Source organism: Dipodomys ordii, unplaced genomic scaffold, assembly GCF_000151885.1.
Source record: "Dipodomys ordii isolate 6190 unplaced genomic scaffold, Dord_2.0 Scaffold112, whole genome shotgun sequence".
Taxonomy (NCBI): Eukaryota; Metazoa; Chordata; class Mammalia; order Rodentia; family Heteromyidae; genus Dipodomys; species Dipodomys ordii.
Genome location: NW_012267328.1, coordinates 2,447,739 through 2,473,237, shown reverse-complemented (window position 1 = coordinate 2,473,237; position 25,499 = coordinate 2,447,739). Strand labels below are relative to the sequence as shown.

The window sequence follows — 25,499 nt, the reverse complement described above, 5'->3', positions numbered from 1 at the left end:
AGGGAGGGAGGGAGGGAGGGAAGGGAAAGGAAGGAAGGAAGGAAGGAAAGAAGAAAGGAGGGAAGGAAAGGAAGGAAGGAGAGAGAGAGAGAGAGGGAGGGAGGAAGGTTTCCTTTACCTCTTCTTTAGAAGTGTTTCTTTTCTTGGAAGCACAAACTTCCTTGTGATTTTTCTATGAGGATTATTTACAGTTGTGCCTGGAATGGTTGGTAACCCAGCCATGGCGCCTAGCACATGATCAACAATGTGAAGCCACAGACGTCTGTCAGATGGGTAAACACATCGCACCCGTGCTGCAGCTTCTTTTCTTGGATTATCAGAAGACACCCTCACCTCCACCCTGAAGCCCCGGGGGGACCCAGTGGCCTCTGGGCACCTACAAACTCCTCATCCATGTCAGGTGTTCCAGAGCACGAAAGAAACCTGACCCTACCCACGTGGACTGCCCGCTCACTCCTGCCAGTGTGGGTAGAAAACAAACCGATGCGCGGTGGGCTGTCACGCTCTCTTTCCCTATTCATCTCCCTTCTAAACCCGCGCCATCCGTGAACGCAGGAGCCCAGAGTTCCTCTCTGCCTCTGTGGCCCTCCGGGGTACCTAGCGCACATTTTGTCGCTGTCGAACCCGAGTTACGCTCATGGAAAACCTGCCAGGTAGTCAGGAAAGTCAGCTGGGGCCTGCCTGAATCCCTGCTGCTGCTGCTGCTGGGCGGGTGTTCCTGAAAGGCCTGTTTGGATTTTCTTATCCAAATGGAGATGGAGCATACCACACACAAGAGTGATTTATTCGGAGGAAACTGATGCCAGAAGAGTTGGAAAGAATAGGCCTCCGTGGATCCCTGACCACCCTGCATTGAGGGTCCGGGGATTCGTGAGCCCCTGAACTCCTCCTGGCACAGGAGCATGGAGCTCCAGCTAGCCACGTCCACCGTGGACTGACTAGCACCCGAAGGCAGCGGGCACAGCCACGGTCCCCTTTGACAACACAAGAGCCACGTGGCTCCTCAGATGGACGCTCACCACGTGCCGCTTCCTTAACGCACCTGCCAGGTCCCGCCGGGCAGAAGTATACCTCCATAGAGCCCAGTTGTGGCATTGCGTTGTAATGATGCGTTGTTCCGGGGAGGGAGCAGCTCTGCTGGCAGAAGTAGGCATTTTTTGGTAGGGGGAAGGGGATGGGCAAAAGTTTTCGGTGGGTAGTGGCAAAGATCCGTCAGGTGGTTCATTTTGTTTTCATGTCAGTAAGCATTCATGGATTGCACAAAGGAACGGGCATCATCGGGACCGGGCCCTAGAGCTGGACCACGGGCTTCGATCAGATGGAAATAGAGAACCCCAGGTCACGCTGGAATCCTCCGTGCGTCCGTCCTGTTAGAGGACGATGAGAATAAAGCCCTTCGCTGCGAGGCTGAGGCCACCTTGGGACCACGGGTGTGGTGGAGGACTGGCGTGTGGCGCTATTCCTTGGTTATCCCATCTCCCCCCACAGGCTCCACAGCACGGATGCGGCGGTGCTTCAGCTGGGCTGGCAGAGGTTTTCTTTTTCCTTCACTCTATTTAGCCAGCCCTGCCTTCTATTCCTGAACTCCCTTTCTGACCTCGGCTTAGCACGGCTCCACAGCCCAGCACTTCGGCAGCTGTCCGATGCACGGTGCGACCGAGGCCCTTCGTGTATTTTTGTAGCCTAGGATGGGTGTTTGGAAACAAGGTGGGGAAGAAAGAAAAGGAGAATTCTTGACCCCATTCCCAGTGTTCTCTCTGTGGAACAGATGCAAACAGTCAGCAGGAAGCTGCCGTCTTGCCGTTCTAGGGTAAGCACGGTGGCTAGATACGAAAAGCATGGATTCAGACACGGGTTCGGATCCTCACAGTAGCTGGCAATAAAGCCGTCAGTTAAAAGAATTGTTTTCCAAAGGCGTATCACATAGCATGTCTCCCCCACCCCCCAAATAGTGTATTTGGCAGTAGAGATTCTGAATAGTTACTGAGTTAAATATCTGTCAGGCATATACTAAAATATCTACATAGATATAGATATGCCATGCATATATTCTAAAAAGTATCTGCCGCGCATACACCTTTTCCCCAGAGATAGACCAACCCATCCGTCTCCTTGGATGTCAGACTGTAGACGAGTTAATTAACTCTTGAGATCTAGAATAATCTTTCGCTGATGAGAAAGTCAAAATGTTTTCAAAACATCAGGTCGGGGATAGAAACAGAGGCCTGGGGGAAGGCGGAGAATGCTAATGAGGTTTACCTCTGTCAAAGTTCCATTCCATGCTGGCCGAGCCCAATGGATCCATCAAATATGTTTGCATGGCTCTGAGAAGCTCCCAACCGAATGGGGAGAACATTAAAGGTATCAAAACACACGAAGCTTAAGGAGGAGCTGCATTTCCTCCAGATGGTGATGAAGTCAACTTGAATATAGGATTTTGTTTCTCGCTCTTACCTCATGGTTTTGCGCTTTCTAGCAAGTACTAATGATGGCAGTAAGAACTGATATTTATTAAGGTGGCTTGGGATTTTTGTTTTTGAGCTCAGAACCTCTCACTTACTGACCAGGTGGGTACTGCGTCCCCTGAGCTAGGCCTCCTGATCTTTTGCCCTTTAGCTACGCTTCAGAGAGGGTTTTCATTTGTGTTTTCCCCATAGCTGACTTCAGATGGTGATTCTCCTAGCTTTGCTTTCCAGACGGCTGGGATTGCAGGGGTGTGAGCCAACTCTGTCCGGGCTGTGAGCTGAGACCGATGTCTGTTTACGTTTTACCATGGTGGGCCTTGCACCATGATCCTCATTCCTTCCTCACAGACGTCTGGAATCACATGTATTGACTCTGTTATATTTTTTTACTCTGTTTATTCTGTTATTTTGCCAGTATAAGGCAAATGTGCCATTTCCCCATCTTCTGGTCAGAACAATGGCGACGTAGAAATAATAAACAGTTTAACAAGAATAACCACAAACTGAGGGCCTCACGGAAAGTAAAAGAATTCTTGAGGCAGCCAAAAAAATAGTCAAATAACCAGCAAAAAGAAAAAGAAAAAAATTAATCTCCAACCAACCAGCAAAAAGCCAGAAGGAGAGGTGTGGCTCAAGTGTACAAGTCCCAGCCTTGAGCCTATAAGCTAAGTGAAGAAGGTGTTAGTCCTGAGTTCAAGCCCCAGTAGTGACTTAAAAAAAAAAAAGGTGTCGTAATACTAAACCTAACGCACACACCCACAGCCTTAAATAAACTACACCAAGCATCACGAAAACACCAGGAAGAAACTCCAGCACCATGCAAAATTCTAGTACCTGTCTTCAGTGGCTGATAGTCTTACAAATACAAAATTGGATTCAGTGCTTAAAAAGGCAGAGCCTGAAATGATTATCAATGAAAGGCAGGATGGAACATATAGACACCACATATAAAAACCTAAAGGTATAGAAAATAAATGAGTGGATGCAAAGGTAAGGGAGATTTGTTTGCTTTACAGTATATGCTAATAAACGAAAGAACATATCCAGACAGTAGGATCAGAGTCGAATTTTCAGGAAGAATGACGGAAGGGGTGACATTGTTCAAGATGAATTGTACTCATAAATTGACATAATAAATTGAGACCCCTTTGCTCAACTACTTAGAAACAATTTCTGAACAAGAAAACCAAGTATAATACAGTTTTGTCAAGTTGAAGGAGGAAAAGAATCAATAGTGGAAACAATCTAGTAAGAAGAATATAGACATAATAATAAGTAATAGAAATGAACGCAAAATACAGGCTGCTGCAAAACTAGTGAAAATGTAATTTAATACTCAGAAACATAGGGATAACTTTGCGCCAACCCATTTGAGCGCAATTTTCACAGGGAAAACCCCTGTAAAAACACATTGCTCTGAAATATTTAAACTGACTCAAAAATTAGAAAATATTAGGTCTGGGAAGGTGGTTCAGTGGTAGAGCGCTTGCCTTGCTTGCCTGAGGCCCTGGGTTCGATTCCTCAGTACCACATAAGCAAAAAGAAAAAAGCCAGAAGTGGCGCTGTGGCTCAAGTGGTAGAGCGCTAGCCTTGAGCTGAAGAGCTGAGGGACAGCGCCCAGGCCCAGAGTTCAGGCCCCACGACCAGACCCCCCCCCCGCCAAAAAAATTAGAAAATGTTAGTCATTGGGGAATCAAGAAATTGAATAGTTTATCAGCAAGGTGATGATCATAATGATTACGTGTAGCGTTATTCTGTGGCAGGTAATGTTGTTAAGAGCTGGCACCCGCCTTACCTAATTCAGTGCAGACCTGTGAAGGTAGCGGGTATTTTATATAGATTGTATCAATGAGTAAACAGAAACTCAGCAGGAGTAATTAATTCTAAGACTATTACGGTTAACAACTATTTTTAAAACAGACATTCTAACGCGCTCTCAACCCTGGGTTAGATACATTGACTATTTTATAGGTCTTCTGTCCTAATTAATTGGGAAACTGCGTAAAATCAGTTAGGACTGTGCCTGCCACATTATAGAACACTCAGCAAATGTGAACGAATCTGCTTGCCCTCCTCAGAAAACAACTAGACTATTAAAGCTAACTCCTGGTGGTCTATTTTCCCCCTGTGATTATATTTATTATATATAATATATAATTAATCCAATATATATATATTGGAAAAGCAGGTCTCTGGTAGTCTGATGGATGCATGTGTCCTCCCTCAGACTACATGATTGATACCGTGTGTAATGCAGGAATTGATTTTCAATCTTGTTGGAATTTCCATCGGTGGAAAGGAGTCTGTAGCTCCCGAGGCTCCCGGGCATTGTTTCCGTTTGTTTCTGCCTCTTCTTCACCCAGACCTTTTGTTGTCACTGCTTTGGGGTTTTCCAAATTGGGCTTTGTTCGGCTTGGAAAGTGAAAAACTCCACCGCTTCAGGACTGAGGGACGCCATTTTGATCAGGAATCTGTTTTGTTTTTTTTTTAAATTTTTACTTTTGGGCATCAGAATACTTAAAAACCATAAACATTTTGGCACATCAGATACCTGTGTGTGGATTAAAATCGTTACTGTAAACTTCTATAAACACAACAGAAATACATTTTAGGTATTAACACATGGAAAATCATGCCTCTTAAAATACACTCCCTGAAGTCTAAATATTTGGCTTAAATTTTTTATGAATAATAATACATGTCTACCTACTCTGTAGTTTTAAGCTCTGGGATCTTTTGGGGAACAGTTTTGTCAACATTTGAGAAAATATCTGAATGTGTAAAAGCAGATGAACTTTAGAAGGGCATTAAGAGAGAGTTTACATGAAATTTTTTAGTAAATGTAAGCGTGGAACATTAGAATTCCTAAACAGACGCTTCAAAACGGTGATCATTGCTCATTCCAACGCATAGTTGTTTGTTTTTGTATGAAAACAATGTTTTAGACAATGTTAGTAATTGTGTGAGACTGATTATTTTATGTAGTCCATACATAGGTATAATCACTGAATGTTTCAATTCAAAATATTTATTTTAAGTATGAAAAAAACCCAAATTGCTAAGGTAATTTGGGTAATCAAAAAGAAATACAATGCACACTTCATTACTTAGAGTTGCCATACTTTCCTTGTTGACATTCTATCTGACGAGACCGAAGACCTTAGATTGAATTATTTCAGTTGTTATAATTCAAGGGAGTTCCGCATACTGATAGCGATCGTTTTTCTCAAGCACCTCCAAAAGTATTTTTGGGGACCCTATTTATTTTCCTGACTTCGGAATATGGGCATGAACATTTGCTCAAGGAAAGAGACACATGCTTGTTTGCAAGCATGGCGAAGTCTCCCACCCGGCCTGTCCCCCACGGGGAAGAGAGGGCAGGGGAGAGGTCCGGCCTTTTCCTGGCCTCCACCAGCCCCATTGTGGGGGTCAGGAGTGGCATTCGGCCTCTGGAAGAGAACGTGTTCTCCACTTCATGTGGTCTTCGTGATTTATCCATGGGGGTGGAGGAGCGCATCTTCCCATGACACTGGCCTAGAACTCTCCAGTCCTCTTCTGTCTGTTCCCATTACTGTGTCTGTTGGGTGGATTTTTTTTTCCAACATCAAATCTAGGATACTTGGGGTGAAATACAATCCAAGGAACTCACCGCTGGGGGGTCGGTAATATGTACACTTAAATGCCTAGAGAGAGAGACAAGGAGGAGAGAGGGAGGGAGAGAGGGAAGGAAGGAAAGGAGAGAATATATACACTTCAGTGCCAAGAAAGAGAAAGGATAAAAAGAGAAGAGAGAGAGATAATATATAGAATGCAGTCCTCACACACACATACACACATCCTTCAGTGCAGACAGAGGAGAGGGAGATGATATGTACACTTCAGTGCCCAGAAAGAGAAAGAAGAGAAGAGAGTAAAATAATATTCAATGCTGGGGGGCGGAGGGAGGACAGAGAGAAAGAGAACACACACACACACACACACACACACACACACCCCTGCGCATAGAGACAGAAGGTGAGAGAGAGAATATATACACTTCAATGCCAAGAGTATATATGTCTGTCTACCTATGTATACATGTATACACATACACTTTTCAAGTCTCAATGCAGAGGGAGAGAGAGAGAGAGAGGCTAGCATACCTATCCTTTAATGCCTCACTCCCAGCTGACCTACTTTCCCCAATTAGGTCATACCTAGCCGACTACCCATTCCACTATTAATTCCCTGCATCAGTCCACCGACAAAACCAGCACCCGTGCAGTCCAGTGGTGGGAAGCAAGCCTCCGTCCTTCAACATAGGAGTCCCTGTATGTGTGTATCTGGAGTGGGGGGGGGATTTTATATTCAAAGCACACTGTGTGGCTTCCTACGTAATGTCCAGGGATTTGGGGTACAGCCAGGGGGAAGGGACGTGGGGTCCTCTCGTGGAGCACTTGAACCAGAGCGTGCTCAGACGGTCTTGGAGAGGTTTCCTCTCGGTGCTCGCAAAGCCCCCTGTGTTTTCTATGGTTCCCGGGCTTTGTTTGGATCCAGCGCCCCTGCTTGTAATGCGGGTAGCTCTCTGCTCGTGACGTTTACCAGCCTTTGGAGAATCTGCGGTTGTACAAACATCCCCGGCAAGTTCCACGTCGGCATTGTCTCTTTCTCTCTCTGCTGCTAACAGTGGTTGACGGCTTAGCTGCCCATGTAGAGACAGACGTGGGAGAGAAGCTTGTAGAAAACGAGCGAGCAACAGTGTGGACGGCTCCATTTGCCAGGTGGTCCTTAGTGACTATTTTGGTGGTGTGGCTGTTTTCCCTTCTCCATGTCAAATTACTCCTTGGCCATTCAGGGAGTTTCGCTGGTAACATGGAGATAATAAGAGTTTTCTGTACTGCATTCCGCCCTGTACTCCCGTTAACTTTTATCTTCTTGCCCTCATACTAGAAAAATCTGCTCAAATGCTGACATTTTCAGTGCTATTTGTACACCCTGGTATTATGATGACATGATAATTCTGACTTAGCTACATATGTGCTTCGCCTAGTTAAAGGTTATTTCAAAGTGTGAGAAGTTGGTAAAAGAAGAAGAGGGGGAAAAAAAGACCCTATAAAATAAAGCCACGGTCATGACGCGTGGACATATCTTTCCTCGGACTCGAGTGTCCAGTTGGAATGAACGGGTCGAAGGGCAAGGCTTAATATTGTAGCTAAATTTCTCCCTAATCCAAGCTGTGGAGATGTTCTGGATAGGTCCAAGGTGCTGAACTAAGGAAAGGGAACTGTAACATCAAGAGTCTTCCCAGTGGTGTGGTTTTCCCCCAACCGTCTCTTCCCTATTCTGATCACCAACATGAACATTCTGCCCGATATCTTAAAGCGTACTCAAATTCTAAGTAGACTGCCTGTGTCTTTGAATCATTCTATGGAGCCATTGGACCACTTACTGGAGATGGATCTCAAGGGTATATGCAAAAGAAATGACTTTGGGGTGCTGGTCCCTTCAGCCCTAGGAGAGGCAGAGGAGGCAGGTAGAGGGGAAAGGTGCTGTACGGATCCCAAAACACTGTGCCTCATTTCTGTGTTCCTTATGCGATAGTTAAAGGAAGGATAAAGCATTGACTGCTTTCCGCCAGAAATCTTAAGCTTCCAGCATCACAGAATGACTGGTCTCTTTCTTCTATCCAAAGCTGCCATGGAGGTTAATAAAGACATAATTACACAAGATGAGTTAGAGCAAGATCAGTCTTCCATCAATGAGCAAAGTAAGTGCAAAACAATAAGTTGACCTGGTATTAAAACACACACACACACACACACACAAAAACCTGTACAGTTCTTTGCTGTTGTGGGCAAAAGTGTATTACAGGTCGTAGGATGGCCTGCCTGAAAACCTGATTTCTTCTTGACATCCGTACATTCAGAAGAATACATTGGGAAACTTGAACCTTGGAGGCGGTTGAGAGCCAGCGGAAGTAGCCATCATTGCTTCCAGACTGGAGCAGTCTACCTCTCCCCTGCTCCCCATGGCCAGATGGACACCAGGCGGGCCAGCTGGGAGGGTGGACTTTCCATGCCTCTGTCCCCTGCCTGTCTTCCCCTGATAACTGCATGGACGGTACTTCACTTCTGTGCCCTCTTGACTAATGTCTGTATTTCTGTAATAATGCTCACGGTTACCTCCCGACGCCTGGCGCGGCTCTTGGGATGATAAATATTTGTTGAGTGGGCTAATAAATGGTCGGCCAGGGTTTGCTCTTCCCGAGTCCCCATGTGCACGGCTCACCAGCTTCCATGGTAAAGCCACAAATCCAAGAGGCTTAGTTCAGGACCTTGGGCAGGGGCCGTGGGAAATGAAGTTCTCTCTTCTTGGGTTGGAGGCAAACAGAAAGATTCCAAGCACAGAGTTGTGGGTGGGGAGGGGCGGGGGGGGGAGGGATATGGCACTGGGAAGACAGTTCTTATTCCAAGATGGAGATGAGTCTACCAGATAATTTTTCTGAGGAAACAATTCGGCGTTGGGAGGGAAAGAAATCTCCGGTCCTGGAAGCCCGTGTGTGAATCCGGTGTAGCGGCGGGTGAGTTTCTTTATGCTGCCTGCTCATTTTTGTGGGGAGAAAGCTACAGGCTCAAAGCCAAAAGCCTACCAGTGCACTTTTTTTTTCTCTTGCGTTTCTGTCAAACGCATGCGAAGTTTTCCTGATCCGTGGTGATCTCAAGTCTTCTGTGACAACACATAGAACTACCAGCTAGAAGCTCTTATCAGAATAAATTTGGTCACCCAAGAGAGGACATCATGTGTACGACGTGGCTTCTGGTCTACTGTTCCTTCTTACCACAAGCACTCAGATCAAATCAACCACAGGATGCTCTTGCTGCGTCTTTTGCTCAGACAACTCTCTCTTGGTGAACTTCAGAAAGTCATAAAACCTCAGGCTAGACAGTAAGAGGAAGAAAACATAGAAGAAAAGTTACTTCGTTACCTAATGCACCCTACTTAAGATGGGACTGGATGGCTGAAGGCCCTTTGTAGGTGGAGGGAAGAGAAAGCATAGTTGTGGTAGGCTGGGCTTTATTTGTGGAGGGAAAATGGAGCCCGGAATACGTCACAGCCTGAGCAGACGAGACAACGTGAATATCACACAAGGTTTTCTGGCTGCTTCAGGAAAGCAACACCAAGAGAATGGTCTTTGTTGTTGTTGTTGTTGTCGGTCATAGGGCTTGAACTCTGGGCCTGGGCGCTGTCCCTCAGCTCTTCAGCTCAAGGCGAGCGCTCTACCACTTGAACCACAGTGCCACTTCCAGTTTGCCGAGTAGTTTATTGGAGATAAGAGTCTCACAGACTTTCCTGCCCAGGCTGGCTTTGAACCGTGATGCTCAGATCTCAGCCTCCTGAGTTGCTAGGATGACAGGCGTGAGCCAGCCACCGGCGCCCGGCTGAGAAAGATCTTGTCATGACAAATAAAAACGCTCAACTCCTAACCTTTCGTCTTGCAGATTATGAGATTAAAGTCTGCACTTCAGTCATTATAAATGTACACTATGAGAAAATAAAAAGTGGACACTCTTTATTTTAATTTATATAAAAAATTAAACTAAAAGGCTGCCTGGGATGTCCACTGGGAGCGATGGCTCCTAGGTAGAGAATTCCAGAACAGAGAACACCCAGCCTTCGGTTCCACACCACGGGCAGAGAGTAGCCCCTCGCTCCCCGCAGGTAGCGGATAGAGGAGGGTTTTCCCATGCCAACCGGCATCTGGGCTTGGGCTAGTTCCCAAACGAATGAGTCTCACTCCGCCGTGACGGTTGTGGCTAGAAGTAGGTTCCATTCCACGTGCATAGTCAAGTAAGCTGATGGGATGTTCAGGCGCAGGAAGAAGCACAACTAACATGGCAAATCACACGTCGCACGACTGTCACACACTAGAGCCAGGCTAAGTGACTGCGGATGGCCGCTGGCTGTCTTCTAGAGCCAAGGGCCGGGAAACAATGACACCTGCGTGTGGACCGACGTCAGGAGTTTGATTGACAGAGAGCAGCCCCAATGTAATTGATACACCTGGGAGGGGGCGGGCCAGCCTGGTGGGAGGGGGGGTGCGCCCCCGAAACTGGACCTCCACGATGCTAATTTGCACCGAAGCCTGGAAATATCTGTCCCTGGAGCTGTTCACGCCGCATTTAATGTGCAAACACACCGTTGCCGGGTTGGTGTTCGCGTGGGATGGGGGAGAGAGCACGGGGGCAGGGTCTGACTCTGCCACCTGCCCGTCCACGGCCTTCCGGGCCGCACCCCTGTCCCCTCTCTATGTCCAGCAACCCCTCACCCACCTCCGGGCAAGATAAAGCCTGGAACTCACCCCATGCCCAACACGTGCCCAGGGAGGGCTCAGTAAGCACAGTACCTGGCACAGGCCACGTTCAGAGCTCGGTATGCACCCATCCGGTGTACCACATATACCACGCCGAGGGTACAGAGCCAGCAAGCCCCTCCTCGCTTTGTGACCCTTGACCCCAGGGTAGATGTGCCTTTACACACCTGTCCCTCGTGAGCTTCCATTTTCACTGCTGAAGCCTCCTGACCAGTCCCCAGTAGACACACGCTTTTATTGACTGATCATATTTTGTTAGTCATGGGGCTCGAACTCAGGGCCTGGGCACTGTTTCCTGAGCTTTTGTGCTCGAGGCTAGCACTCTGCCACTTGGAGCCACAGCTCTCCTTCCCGTTTATTAGAGAGGAGAGTCTCCTGGACTCCCCCAATCCCTCCCCCCACCCCACCAGCGCGGCTGGCTTTGAACTGCGATCCTCAGATCTCAGCCTCCGGGGTTGCTGGGATTACGGGTGTGAGCCACCAGTGCCAGGCTTGAAGAGTCCCTCTCTGATGTGCTTCAGAAACCAAAGGACTAGCTCTGCTGCCTCCTTTGGGCTTCTGCCTGGCCAGCCCCGGGTCGCCTGGTACATACTCACTGGAGAGAGCAGGATGGAGTGTGTCAGCCAGCTGTGGCCAACTTGGGAGGAGTCACAGGGCCAGATGCACGGGTTTGACAGCTGAGGGAAGAGGTGAGCTCCGACACTCACCACACAGGTCCCCAGCGCCTCCCCCGGCTTCCGGTGGCCAGGCCCGCGGGGGTCCCCCCCACTGGGAGTCAAGCCCTGTGACTGGAGCACAGGCAAGCTCAGGGCACCACCGAGGTTCGGTGCGGTGGGAGTGGGCGCGTCCCTTAGATTCTCCGCGCCTCCGTCCACTCACCAAAGCCGCACGACGCTCGGAAGATACTCTTTGCCCACGTTAAGAAACAGCACCCACAAAGTGCTGGGTGAATAGCAGCGAATGTGACGGCCTCCTAACAGCAGGCCTTGCTCCCCCCCATTTTATTTTCAGCTACATGAAGGGAGGAAAAGGGGGCAAAAAAGAATCTCATAGATGAAAGGGGAGGGGTATGCCCTGAAGTGAACACCTGATCTCACCGCAGGGCAGCCCACAGAGGACTGAGACAATGGGGGGCAAGATAGACTTGCTGTCGGCTGAATGACATGACTCTGCATGTGTGTGTGCATGTGTGCGTGTGTGCGTGTGTGCACATGTGTGTGCATATGTGTGCATGTGTGCACATGTGTGTGTGCGCATGTGTGTGCATGTGTGTGCATGAGTGTGTGCATGTGTGTGCGTGTGTCTGCATGTGCATGTGTGTGTGGGGTGTGTGTGCATGTGTGTGTGCGTGTGCATGTGTGTGCATGTGCATGTGTGTGCATGTGTGGGGTGTGTGCATGTGTGTGCGTGTGTGCGCGCGTGTATACGTGCGTGCGTGTGCATGCGTGTGTCTGTGTGTGCGTGTGGGTGCATGTGTGTACATGTGTGTGTCTGCATGTGTCTGCATGTGTGTGCATGTGTGTGCATGTGTGTGCATGTGTCTGCGTGTGTGCATGTGTGTGTCTGCGTGTGTGCGTGTGTGTGCACGTGTATGTGTGTGCATGTGTGTGTGCATGCGTGTCTGTGTGCGTGTGTGCATGCTTGTGTGTATGTGTGTCTGTGTGTGCATGTGTCTGTGTGTGTGTGCGTGTGTGTGCATGTGTGTGCATGCGTGTGTCTGTGTGCATGTGGCTGCGTGTGTGCATGTGTGTACATGTGTGTGTCTGCGTGTGCATGTGTGTGCATGTGTGGGTGCATGCGTGTGTCTACGTGTGTGTGCATGCGTGTGGCTGCATGTGTGCGTGTGTGTGCATGCGTGTGTCTGCGCGCATATGTGCATGTGTGTCTGCGTGCGTGTGTACGTGTGTGTGCATGTGTACATGTGTGTGCGTGTGTGCATGCGTGTGTCTGCGCGCGTGTGTCTGCGTGTGTGCACGCGTGTGTCTGCGTGTGTGCATGTGTGTGCATGCATGTGTACATGTGTGTCTACGTGTGTGCATGCACGTGTGTGCATGCGCGTGCATGCGTGTGCACGCGCGTGTGTGTGCGGGGGAGCCTGCCGCTGGCCTGTGGACCGCGTCTCACGCCCTTCCCCCTTCTCTCTGTTGCTGTCACTGCAGGGAGTAACTTCACCCTGGCGGAGCTGAGCATGTGTGAACCCTCCCCTCACCGAAGTACCTACTGCTCCGACCTGGGCATCCTGCACCAGGGCTTCTCCCTGAGCACAGGCTCGGACGCGGACTCGGACACGGAGGGCGGCATGTCTCCTGAGCACGCCATCAGACTGTGGGGGAGAGGGCTCAAGTCCCGACGCAGCTCCGGCCTGTCCAGTCGGGAGAACTCCGCCCTGACTCTGACTGACTCAGACAATGAGAATAAGTCAGAGGACGAGAACGGTAGGCCTCGCTTCCCCCGCGTTCCCGGGGACCGCCCCGCGCCGGGCTGCGCGCTCCCGGTGCGCTGGGGGGTTCTGTGTGCTGGTTTTGTTCTCCCGTGAGGACACGGGATCCAACCAGTCCTTGGCTCCTACCTCGGCCTTGTCTACCCCGGTCCAGAAGTGGGGGCATGGGGGTGCCGGGCGGGGGAGGAGGGGAGGGAGGGCAGCGCTCCTCCAGCCACATGGGAAATCAGAAGAGAATGAATGTGGAAATCCCACGGCGGGAAGAGCGCGGCGTTTGGGGATGGTCAGGGGGGGCTTATTAGCAAGCGAATTACACGGGGAAAGACGCAGCTTTCCACTGCATTCTCGATCGGACACCGTCTTCTCTCTGTGAGTTTCTAGATCTTGGTATTGATTCCTCTATCCAGCAAGTGGCCACCTGGATTACTATTTATTATTATTGTTATTATTATTATTATTAGTGTGTGTGTGAGTGTGATGATCTCTTTCAGAATCTTCCCTTATATTAGACTTTCACGTTCAGGCAGCAAAGCCTCACATCTGTATTGAAGATCAAATGTGCACCAGGCTCTGGAGTTTAAACGTGACACGTAGCCACAGACTTTTCCCACCACGCGCTCTGTGATGCGTCCCCTTTCCCTGGGGACCAGGACAGGCCAGTCTCTCCCCACACCATCCACTCCAGCCTCCAGCTTTGTGGGTGATTTCTCCTGAAAGGCTGAAAAATTAAATGCTCCTAATCGTGAAGCAGAATAGTAGAAGGGTGTCTGAGCACGTCTTTAAAGAGATGAGCTTTTGACTCCTGGGTTTCCCAGCCATTCAGGACTCCGTTTAGTTACACACATTTTTTTTTTTAAAGATCCATGGTGTTAGGTCCAGCTCATTTAGGAAGAAAGCATCATGCGTGCTGAAGTTTTTGGTGCGCATAGATTGCCCGCGTGCTCAAAAGAATCATCATTCAAATGTTTACAAATAGTTAAGAATGGTTTGTCTAGGATATTACACACTTCTGTTAGAGCAGCCTTCGTATCTCCTTTCATTGAAAAAGCACGCAAAGAAGAAATCTACAGGCAAGGTGGTTCATGGTGGATGCGAAAAACGTAAGCGAAGTAGCATTTCATGTCACCACTGTGCTGGGGATGCATTTGCCAGGGAAAGTCACAGAGTCGCAAAGCCATCTCTCTGGTACCTTTCAATGTGTCTTTGATTTGGAAATAGTTGGCTGTGTAGCCAGGACAAGGGATATGGGTTCCTAATGGCTCCAAATCCATGCTCGACGCAGAATTCCCACCCGACTCCTTAACTGAACGCTGACACTTGACGCCTTGAACACTCGAGGGTGCTTATTCCACAGGAACTTCCTCCAAGAAGTTTCCATCAAGACTTGGATCCATTTCCCCATGTCTTTCCTCCACCTCTACCAGTGTCAGATGCAACTGTAGTGGAGGAATTTTGGGTTGCCTCACGAAGAGCAGCATCTGTGATCTAAGAATTCACGGCTCCCTTTCCCAGCAGGCATTTTAAGCAAACATCTCAGGAGGGCCTTCTTACATCTACATGGGAAACCATCTATCTGGGGCTCTTTCCCCTGATTTATAGAATCCCCATCCTCAGGTTATTTATACCTGTCCCTTACAAAGGCAGCCGGGGAGAGGAGGTTTGCATGGAATCCAAGTGAGCCAAAAACCAACCATCGCCTTGCTGCTGTGGGGGGTGAAATTTTACGACTCATCACACGTCTGGTAAACAGGGGTCTCCTTTCTCCCCTCTCATTTGAAGTGTCGTGTCTGAGCGCTTTCCACTTTAAGACGGTCTGTATAAATTTCAGCACAGGGATGGAAGCTGAAACCTCATATGCAGAATCCTGATCGCTTTGTTTTGATAGACGATGGTTCTATGGTAACCAGAGTTGCATAAAGAGAAATACACTTTACAACTAAGAGTGTGAGGGCCTCGGGCCTCAGAGGTCAATCCAGGTGGGGGCAGTCAGTCATTATAGTTAAGTAGCTGTACAGAGGAGTTTTTGTTCAATAGGTCAGTTTGTTAGGTCGATGCTTTTTGTTTTTTTTTTGTACTCTTCTATTAAGTAGTTATATAAAGGGGTTCAACAAGTCAGACAATGAGTACAATGCATCTTGAGCCGTGTTACCCTTTCTGTTATTCTAGACATATTTTAAACATCCAGGTAGAATTTCTTTCCTGTCTCCCTACCTTGGAGGAATTATCCACTATGTCACATAGGTAAATTAGACACTGGATACATGTCCTCCTAGCATTTTCTGGCCAGAAACAACGAGAAACTAAAAAGACAGTACATTTTACACGCTCTTATCGTGAAGAGTGAGCAGACTCCTTGGTCTTTCTGACAAATTCTGTTTAGCTCACAGAGAGATCGATACGTCCTCACATCACTGGTTTTATGAAGTGCGGGAATGTATTATCATATAGATGGACGCCTGCCCGCCCACCCATCCCACGCCCGGGCGTGGGTGCTCACAAAGCCCTCGTTAATTTCTCACACCTGTACCCGGTGCCGGCTTCCTCCTGGCCAGAGCCGTGTCCTTCAGAACCCGATCAATAACCTTTTACGGCCGGCTCTCCTGAAGGAGAAGGCCTGGACTCTGGGCTCGGAGACGGCGGAGCTCTCCAGTTGGCTTTTAGATGTTTAAGGATGCGTGGTCACAAAAGAAATCCCCCACTGCCGCCCCCTCCCACCCCCGTGGGGTTCTATCTTCTTATTTCTCTTGTCTGGTGGGATCTTGGAGTGCATAGCTTCATTTCTTTTCTTTTGTAAATGTTCCCCCGTGCCTGGAGGAGAGCTCCCTTCAGAAATCTGACTGGAATTCTCCCAGGTGTAGTGAGGAAACCAAGACGGATCCCAGAAACTGGCTTCCTCTTCTCCAGGATGCAGGATGTAGCCAGTGTTCGAAAAGCCTGTGATCAGTCCCCCGGGCTCAGCAAGACCCCCCCATTGCTCCACGAGTGTGCATCTGCCTTCCTCCCTGCGTCTGCAGGGCCCGTGTGACCCTGACCCCAGGGAAGACCTTCCACGGCCCCACCATTTTTGTTTATCTGTTGTATTTCCTGCTGGGCCATGCTCACAGCTCCGGCCTTCTCTGTGTGCCTCTGGCTTCTGTCTTAGCCCTGTGCTGTCTGTCTTGGAGCTGAGGAGAGCTTGGCCGAGAAATGACTGTGCACGTGGAGGGGTGAAGCCAGATTTTCACTCGGTGAAATTCAACTGCTACAACGGAGCCTTTTCCCCCTGCGCCTCCAAATTAGAATCGTCTCACCCTCCCTTTTATTTATTTATTTTTTTCAGTAATAAATGTCCTGCTTAAAATATGTTCTTCTTCTTCTTTTTGCCTCACCCGAGTTCTGGGGAAATGGGACAGTCACTATTTATTCTTGCCTTCCTCGAAGGCAAGAAAAAGCACAGAAACCCTGGCTTGTGTTCCTTACTCCCTTAGGTACTTTAAAAAAAAAAAAAAACAGGAGGATTTAAAAATATCCTTGAGATTTTTTTTTCCACTATAATTCAAGTTTCAGTTCTTTTATTGGAAACCTAGACCGAAAAAGAAAATGGAAAAAGACAAAGGACAAAGAAACTTGGCCACAGGATAGAACACCAGAAATTGAAGAAAACTAAATCTAGCCTCATTTGCAGCTTTCAAATATTTATCTTTCCCGTGCCTTCTCTGTTTTCCACCCAAAGTAAATACGAACAATATTCATTTCCCTCCGTTGTCAATTGGGAAATTTATAATTCTCCTGATGTGCTTTGAGTCTGAAAATACAAATGGAGGGTTAATTCTATTGCATTTCACGAAACTCATGGGCCGGGAAAGCTGGTTCTGGCATGTGACGGACCTGTGTTGAGTGTTCTTGGTGTTAAGACACAGGTTCAATCAGGGTGAGAGGCCTCATTGGCTGAAATTCCCACCAAAGCTTCCACAGGCCGAGTGAGGTCCTAACTGCTTGTTAACTTAGAATGAGCAGCAAACTCCGAGAGATAGCGTGGTTTTCCTTAGTACCATAGTTGCTACCACCAACCTAATCCCATTCATATATATATATATATATATATATGTATATATGAAGTAAGGTCTTAAAGTCTTTCTGCTTTCTCTTCAAAAACCATCTCTCCAATAACTTTAGCATTTAAGTGATCTTTAAGTAAATGCACAAAAGAACCATCATGGATTCTGCTTCCACCTATTTTATTATGCTTGTATTCATGTACGTTTATTTTGTATTTTATAACCCACTCTTTTTTCCTTCATTATCTCACCCCAGAACACACACACACACACACACACACACACACACACACACACACTTCTGTTTATTAGAAATAACCACAAAGGAAAGGGAGGAGTCAGACCTTAAAAGCAATAGCTACAGAAAAGAGAGCACACAGCACTGTTCAAATGTGTTCTGGGTGTTTGACCTAGGATAATGGCTTTTCCAGTGAAGTTGTCTGAGGAGAGAATTTTCCATAGAATCTGAGAAAATAATTGCCTCAAGCCTTTAAAAACAAAACAAAAACGATGAAAAGTGATACATTCTCCATTCATGTTGGCAATAGTTATTTCAAATTGGGCTTGGGGGTGGGAGGAGTTCCAGTTCTTTCTTTTTCTTTTTGCTTTTTTGTACCTACAAGTTCATCAGAGAAACATACAAGGAAGCATGTGAAATCAGGTATGCGATGAGTTGAAAAATCCAAAGGACAGAAGAACAAATGTTACAGGTTGTCAGTCTCGGTCTATTCTGAGTGAAATAATGACCTGTTTGTACTGACAAGCTAGTACACTGATAAAGGATCCTGAGTGATCTTGTTTTTTGGTTAAAAAAAACCAGATTATTAATGGGAGTCTGAAACATAAAATAATTGCAATGCACAAACACAACTGATAAGAATGCACGAAGACAGGCAAACATTTAGGACCATTACCTATTTCACATGGCATGGTAATCCGAGCAAGAAGTAAGAGGGGCGGATGCATTATAAATGCCCCATGTGAGAGTTTAGGAATCCTTGTTGTTCTGGTGAGTGGAGCTGCGCTTCCGTCGCTTTAACACACAACAGAAAATTTCTGGAACGTTCCACGGTACCGTTCAGGGCTGCATGTTCCAGGTTATAAACTTTAGTGGCGTGGTTGTTCCTTATTTATATATCTCTTTCTTTCCTTCGGTGGTTGCTTTCATGTTTGTTAATGTTCCCGGGGGTGGAGGAGCCCTGGCTCCATTCAATAAATACAATAAATAAATGGAAGCGCTAAGCCTCACTCCTGGCCGGCCAGCCTGATTATTACACGTGTAATCTCCAGGCCTTCGGGGAGACATTGGGTTTGGTGGATAATCATTTAGTTTTTTCTGTTCTAAGCTGCCGAGCTCCTGATATCAGGACTTCAGCTCTCAGTACAGTGGGTGCAGGCGCAGGCGAGTCGGCGTGCAAATGTTTTGTCTCCCATCAGGAAACGGCCCCTTACCCCCGTCGGGGCTCTGCTCTGTGGTTGTTTGTCAAGGATCCGATTTGATTTGTCTAAAAGATGAGAGAGATGCACCTCGCATCAAACATTAGGGTCATCAACAAAATGGATTAAAGCTGAGATGAGTGTTAATTTCTAGCAGACTAAAGGAATCGGGGTGAATTTGAATAGAAAATAGGATCAGATCGGAATGGGTCAGAGGAGAACACAGGAGGCCTAGCAAGGTAGCACAATTAGAGAGAGGGGCAATGTTTTAAGTAATAGATCTGTAAGTTGACTAGAAACTGAAGATGGGCGTGTGAATGTGTGTGTGTGTGTATGCACCCGCTTGTGGTGTAATTCTTAAGACTCTCTAATGCCTCCTGTTCCTCTCTTTTCCCGCTAATCTCAGTTTGAAATCACTGAAGGAGTTGACAGATGGAAGAGGTTTGAGGGAGATCACTTCAGATTTCAGACACTCTGACTTCATAGGCTGAATCCAGTATGTGGCGAGTTCACCATCATCACCGCCACCACCACCACCACCATTGTCATTGTCATCGTCATCATGATTACTGTTATTAGTGGCAGTTGTAGTTGTAATAGTGGCAGTTGAACAGAGAGGTTTCCGTTCAGAAGCCGGTGTGTGAGGACAATCAATGCATCTTGATCGCCCTCACCTCTCCAGGGCCCTCCTCCATCTCTCAAACCCACCACCCATCCCCACCACCCGACCCCATTCTCACTTAGGTACATTGAGTCTCACGGCTGCACTCGCCTGCTCTTCCTCTCTCTCTCTCCCAGAATGGTTTGAATTGTTCACTATCTTTTTATTAAAAAAAATAATTTACTACATTGTAAAAACAGAAATCATCAGAGTCAGAACCTTTTATTTGGGGACACGTGAGATGTCTCAGCCATACTGGTCCAGGCTCTCTCTGGACAAATCTGGTCTGGAAACATTATAAGAAGACCTAGATGGTATGCTAGATTTCCTTGTACTTCACTTGCGCTCCCTCCATTCTTAAGATCTGACTCAATCTTCGTCTGTATATGAGTTAACAGCTTTTACCCATGTGCCAACTCGGAGCAGATCAGAAATACTGAAAAACGAGAGGAAGGCAGGTGGAGTCTGCTGGTTTGTACTGGACACATGCTAAGGTGATACTCCTTCCTTTTTTTTTGTAAGTTTAAGTCATCTACAAAGTGGGCTGAAAGTTCTTATGCCAAGATTCTAAAAAGAGTTTGAAGGCAATTAAACGCATCTGATACAATTACCTCAAACGAAAATCCATTTAATTGGAGAGTAATGAAGTAATTGCTAATATGGTGGCGGGGTGGGTGATCTGCTAGCCCAGTCTTCCTAAAATAGGTAGCCCGCATTACTGAGAGATGAAAAGTTGGGAATCTTTGATCGAACGCACATACCGAAAGCTGTCTCCACGTGAAAATACTTGGGGGCAGGAGATCTACTCTAAAAATGTGAGCAACTTGGCGTGAGTGGGGAAATCCGAGGAGGGAGCTCTTCCAAGGGTGAACCACAGCTTAGTGTGAATTGCGTTCGGCACATGTCTACAGAATCTGATGGGCTGAGCATCAACAGAGACAAGGGGAGAGAACACACAGAGAGATCTGCAAAGACCTCCGGTGTCCCCAAGGAGGAAGACGTGGTGGGAAGATGGTTCACCGTGAGGGGTTGGGAACCGGGGAGTCAGAACCAGACCTCTCCAAGCCATCCACCATCTACCCATAGAGAGGCATATTTGTGGAGGAGGAAAGATCATTGAAAGACAAGGCTGGTTGTTGATGGAGGGAAGCTGACATTGCTGTCCACCTTCGTTGGGAAATGGTTTGCTTCTGGGATGATTTCTCCTCCAGGGACTGGAATGGAGCCACACCTCGGTGGGGTGATGGTTCTGCTTGTGTTAAACAGGAAAGCGTGTCTGCTCACACAGAGAAAGAGCTTAGTAACCAGAGACACATCAGGAATGATTTCTAGAGCATACACCTCAGGTGAGGAGAGAGCTATCACATGCTCACTAATCTGAGAGGATGTTTGGCATCAATACCAATAGAAGGTAGTGTAGAAGGTAGTGTGTGTAGAAGGTAGTGGTCACTGGTGACTTGAATACATTGAATGAAGCGAACTAAAGGTGTGTTTTGCTTTTTACTTAGTACTGGTTGAAAAAAGGAATAGTAACTGCAGTTATGGTGACTCTTTGACTCTTATTGGACTTCTAAAAAGACTGGATGTCAAAACACCTGTCATCCTAGCTACTCAGGAGGTTGAGATCTGAGGATCCTAGTTCGAAGCCAGGCCAGGCAGGAAATTCCATGAGACTCTTATCTCCAAGGAACCCCTCAGAAAACCAGAAGTGGCACCATGGCTCAAAGTGGTAGAGCCATGACCAACATGAACAGAAGAAAAACAAAAACAACTTCAAGTTGATCATGTTTGAGGAGATGGTAATATAGATGAGTGTCTTAATGACTGGTGTGTGTGTGAGTGTGTGTGTGTGTGTGTGTGTGTGTGTGTGTGTGTGTATGAGATTCTGAGGAGGGAGATCTGTGGTCACCGTTGTTTGACTTGAACTTTCTTGGCCGTCTTCCAGAGGAGTTTGCCCCTTACACCCTCAAATCACCAGTTACGCCACCCCTCCACGCAGGTCAGAATCCACGTCAAAGAGCACATTTCCTCTCAAGACTTGCCTAACAGCTTTACCCCAAGGGAACTCTAACTCAGTTTCAGTCTGTCAAGGAAATAATATTTGACCTGGTAGGGAGTCTGATGATTTCTTTGCAATAGAAGATAAGATCTTCCATGTCAACCGCCCCCCCCGCCCCCCCCCTTCCAAACTCCATCTCTTCTTTCGTGCTTTTTGTATCCCACCCTGAATATAACCAGTACTCCAATTACTTCATTGTGAGCTAATGTCTTTCGTATCTTAAAATAAGAGGAGATCAAGCCTCCAAACGATGGCTTGGGTAGCACAGACATGGTTTGAGTCTCACTGGAATACAGAAAGGAAGATTCCGACTTCTATCCATATGTGTGTGTGTATATGTGAATATACATCCATCAATACATGTATCCTTTACAGTTTCAATATTAAGTATGTTTCATGACATACATCCTATTTTGCTAAATGCGCATCACTTACGGCAGATTACACAAGTGTGGAAATGTATATATTGAAAGTGTGTCTGAAATCTTTATAGAGTTGCAGGTGGATGACAGAATGCTGGGACTATTGTTTTAGACATTTTATTTCCCAGGAGATGAAGACTAAGCAGCCAGTCTCCCCTCGCAATGTCTGGCTGATCCATTATCTTGCAGCAAGCAGTTCAAATGTCTTCCTTGCGGTTCATGGCCGTCTGGTTTGATCACGTCTTAACTTTTTTTTTTTTTTTCTGTACGACTCAAGTTTTCCTCTGAATTCCCCATTCGTGTTCACTTTTGCTTCTTACATGGATAGATTGTTCCTGGGTTCAATAGAAGCCATGAGAAATACACATGGCAAGGTCAAGTTTTATTTGCATCTAGGTTTGAGGACTCGCATGAGTTAGAAATGCCATGATGAGTACCCCCAATAACAAAAGCCAGGTTGGGGTGATGGAGGAACTGGGGTAAAAGTAATCATGATTCCCACCCCGCCACCCACAGGAGACAGAGTCTTCTAGAGATCTCAAAATCCAAGCAGGCTAATTGGAACCTAGTGATTTTATTGGATAGTCGTAGGGCCATATCAATCGCTGTGGGATAGCTGGATGACAGAGAACGTTTGTGTTTCACCCTGAGGAGTTCACATCGGACCCAAGTCCCCCCGGGGTGAGCTGCCGAGTGTGCATTTGATCAGGGAATCATGCCTACAAAGCCTTTCTGGCCGAAGTACATAGAGCCCCTGCGTGTGTGTGTGTGTACATGCACCCTAGAGTTGGAACCGGTAGACACCCAAAATGAGAAGCAGTGTTGGCTGAGAGGGAAGAAAAACCATCCAGGAAATATACACTAAACATTCCCTGTGGCGTTCATATTTTATCGTATTTAGTGGTGCCCACTGTTCCTTTCGCTGAATGCATTTCCTCGGTTTCCCCTCATTGAACCCATGACTCATTCGTATTTTAGGTGCAGTATCAAAGTGGTGTGATGAACAGAAGCCACGGGGTGAAATTCCCATGCCCATTGCCGACCCTTTTCCTAGGATACATTCCAACCAGCGTTTTAGACCGTGGCCAGTCACACAGTTGTAACCCTTTCTCAACCCCTGCCCTCACAGGACCGCTGCTTCCCGAGGACCTGGCTTCCTGCAGAGGGGATCCCAGGACACCGGCCTGAGCGTCATTCCTCGTGACAGACGCACAGGCTTGCTTCCCCGTCCTCATTTTGTTTCCTCCAGGGGAGGCACTGGGGCTTCCCCGCACCTGTGCGTCTTGTGTCTTGTGGCTTGTGATCCTTTTTCCTGTCTCTCCTTTCCCATTTTAGTTTGTGTTCGCTCTTCATGATGTGGAGACTGACACCTGTGTTCGGTTGAGCCCCGGGATCTGTGCAGATGATCACACACATTCCTTTACAGGTGTGAAAAACACGTGGCCATCCTTCCAAAAGCCAGTGACTTGTGTTCTATAGGGTGGAACATTCTATCTATGATCAGGGAGAAGAGGAGGGAGAGAAGGGGAGCTAAGGGGAGAGAGGAGAGAAAGAGGCAACAAGCAAGGAAGAGGAAAGGAAGGAGAGAAGGAGGGACAGAAGGGAACAGAAGGAGGGGGAAGGAAAGAGGGAGGACAGGGGTATAGTTCATTATTTAGCTACCTGGAAGTCACTGAACATGGTTGCATTAGCCAAAAGAAGGAAAGTTCGCTCTGTCTAAGCCGAGTTCTCGATTTTTCTCGATTAAGCACTACAGCTTATGGAGTCCTCAGAATGTAGAACTTCATCTCATAGAACTTCGTTTCATGATAATCAAGCAAGGATAGAATTGCATCCTTCATGATGAGAGGAAATTCACATCTACTAAGATAATCTTCAAGGTTCCTGGAGAAGACAGAGTTGAGCAAACGGTGCACTAAATACCCTTAAAACTTCCTCTGTGTGTGGCGCCTTTGACTCAAGTAGGTTAGCAATCACAAACCCAGTGGTAGGCATACTAGTTGTTTTTAACAAAATAGGTAGTTCTGCCTGTATGATAAATATCTCCACACATAAGAGAACTACCCTGAAAATAATCCTGTGGAAGCAATTACTATTATAATAACACTACGACGGGCTAATATACAGTGTTGCTTAATAATTGATGTTATGCGGGGCTGGGGGCGGGGGGAAGAGCAGGAAAAAAAACAACCAACAGCCCTGTACATTGTGTGGTATCCTTTTGTGCCCGGAGAGCCAGGAGTCCCCAGTGAAATACGCAACAATTAATCGAGTACAAGTTGTCTTCCGTTTCCGCTCATGTACATTTATGGCTGCTTACAGCAAGGCACTCTGGGAAGGTGGGGAGTATACAAATCACCTTAATCTGTCCCACTGTGATATTTTAGACTCTCCATAATCTAGTCCGATTTTATGTGTTCAGCCCACTTCCAACCTAAATATATTTGCAGTTCCTTCTCAAGTGGGCTCCTTATTTTTTTCCTTTTCTGGGGAGCACCCAGTCTCCTCCTTATGCCTCTTGAGTCCCTTGTCCTTTTCCAGAACTGTCTCTGCACCTGCCTTCCCGTCATCTCCCCAGTCATCGTGAAGGAATGATCTGAGATTCTCCATTTCCTCTGAGATCGCGGGAGCCGTGGGGGGAGACTTCCACTTGCAATCTCTTCCTGTTTTTATTCCTCCATAGCCTTCCTGTGCCTTGTAGCCAAGACCCCTGTAGCCGGATGACCACAGATGCACAGAGGGTTTCAGATGCCTCTTGGAGATAGAATAAACAAAGGTGAATGGCAGAGTTTGGGAGCTGATCTGATAAAGCAGAGGAAGCGTTACCAAGGAGCAATTAAGAGGATTGTTAGGTGAAGTGCGGTGACCCCAGAGAGGGCACCGGACCAGGGGCTTGTGGACGGAGTGCACCGCATAGCAAGGCCACTCGGACAGTTGTGAAATTGTGCAGAAGGGGCCCTGGAAGAGAGACCTGGGCAGTGGCCCACATAGAAAAAAACCAGCAACACAGTAGGGGACAATGATGGACAGAGAGGAGGAAAGTAAGGACTGGAGCGAACTCTTAGTGCTGGTGGCTCACACCTGACCTCCCAGCTACTGGGGTAGCTGAGATGTGAGGATCATGCTTGGGAGCCAGCCTGAGGATGAATGTCCATGAGATTCTTGTCTCCAGTTAACCAGCCAAAAGCTGGAATTGGAGCTGTGGCTCAAGTGGTAGAGCGCCAGCCTTGAATGGAGAAAGTGAAGGAATGGTGCCAGGCCCTGAGTCCAAAGCCATAGTGCTGGCATAAAAAAATGTGAGTTTCATATGTGATTGTGTGTCTTTGAAACCGGAATCAGTCAAACACACGTGAAGATCATGTGCTCTAGAATCCATTTTGAGTGGTCATTCGTGATTCCAATCGTATTCTCTTCCCTACCTGGACTCTACTCCCCCAGACTGAGAAACTTCCTTCTGCTTCTAGTTTGTTCCTATGAAGACTGGTCAAGGGTGTTCACTACGTGTGCAAGGAAGATAGAGCATATAAACTGCTTGTAACTAAGCACAAAAGTAGGGTGCAGCTGATCACCCAAAGACTGAGTCTACAGTCAGCTGGGCCACGGAGTCTTAGCTCCTCCGTCTGCCCAC

General features: G+C 47.3%; 1 protein-coding gene across 5 annotated transcripts in view; it reads left to right on the top strand.

Moving 5' to 3' along the window:
* The window catches only part of Tenm2 (teneurin transmembrane protein 2), a 625,307-nt gene that overhangs the window by 41,081 nt on the left and 558,727 nt on the right, over window positions 1-25,499 (top strand). For 4 of the 5 annotated variants that reach the window (XM_013028659.1, XM_013028658.1, XM_013028657.1 and 1 more), the window contains exon 2: window positions 12,975-13,250. In XM_013028659.1, coding sequence (XP_012884113.1) covers window positions 12,975-13,250 — 276 coding nt within the window. Of the gene's footprint in view, window positions 1-12,974; window positions 13,251-13,764; window positions 13,773-25,499 lie in introns of all 5 variants that reach the window. The other variant, XM_013028656.1, reaches the window with a different exon arrangement.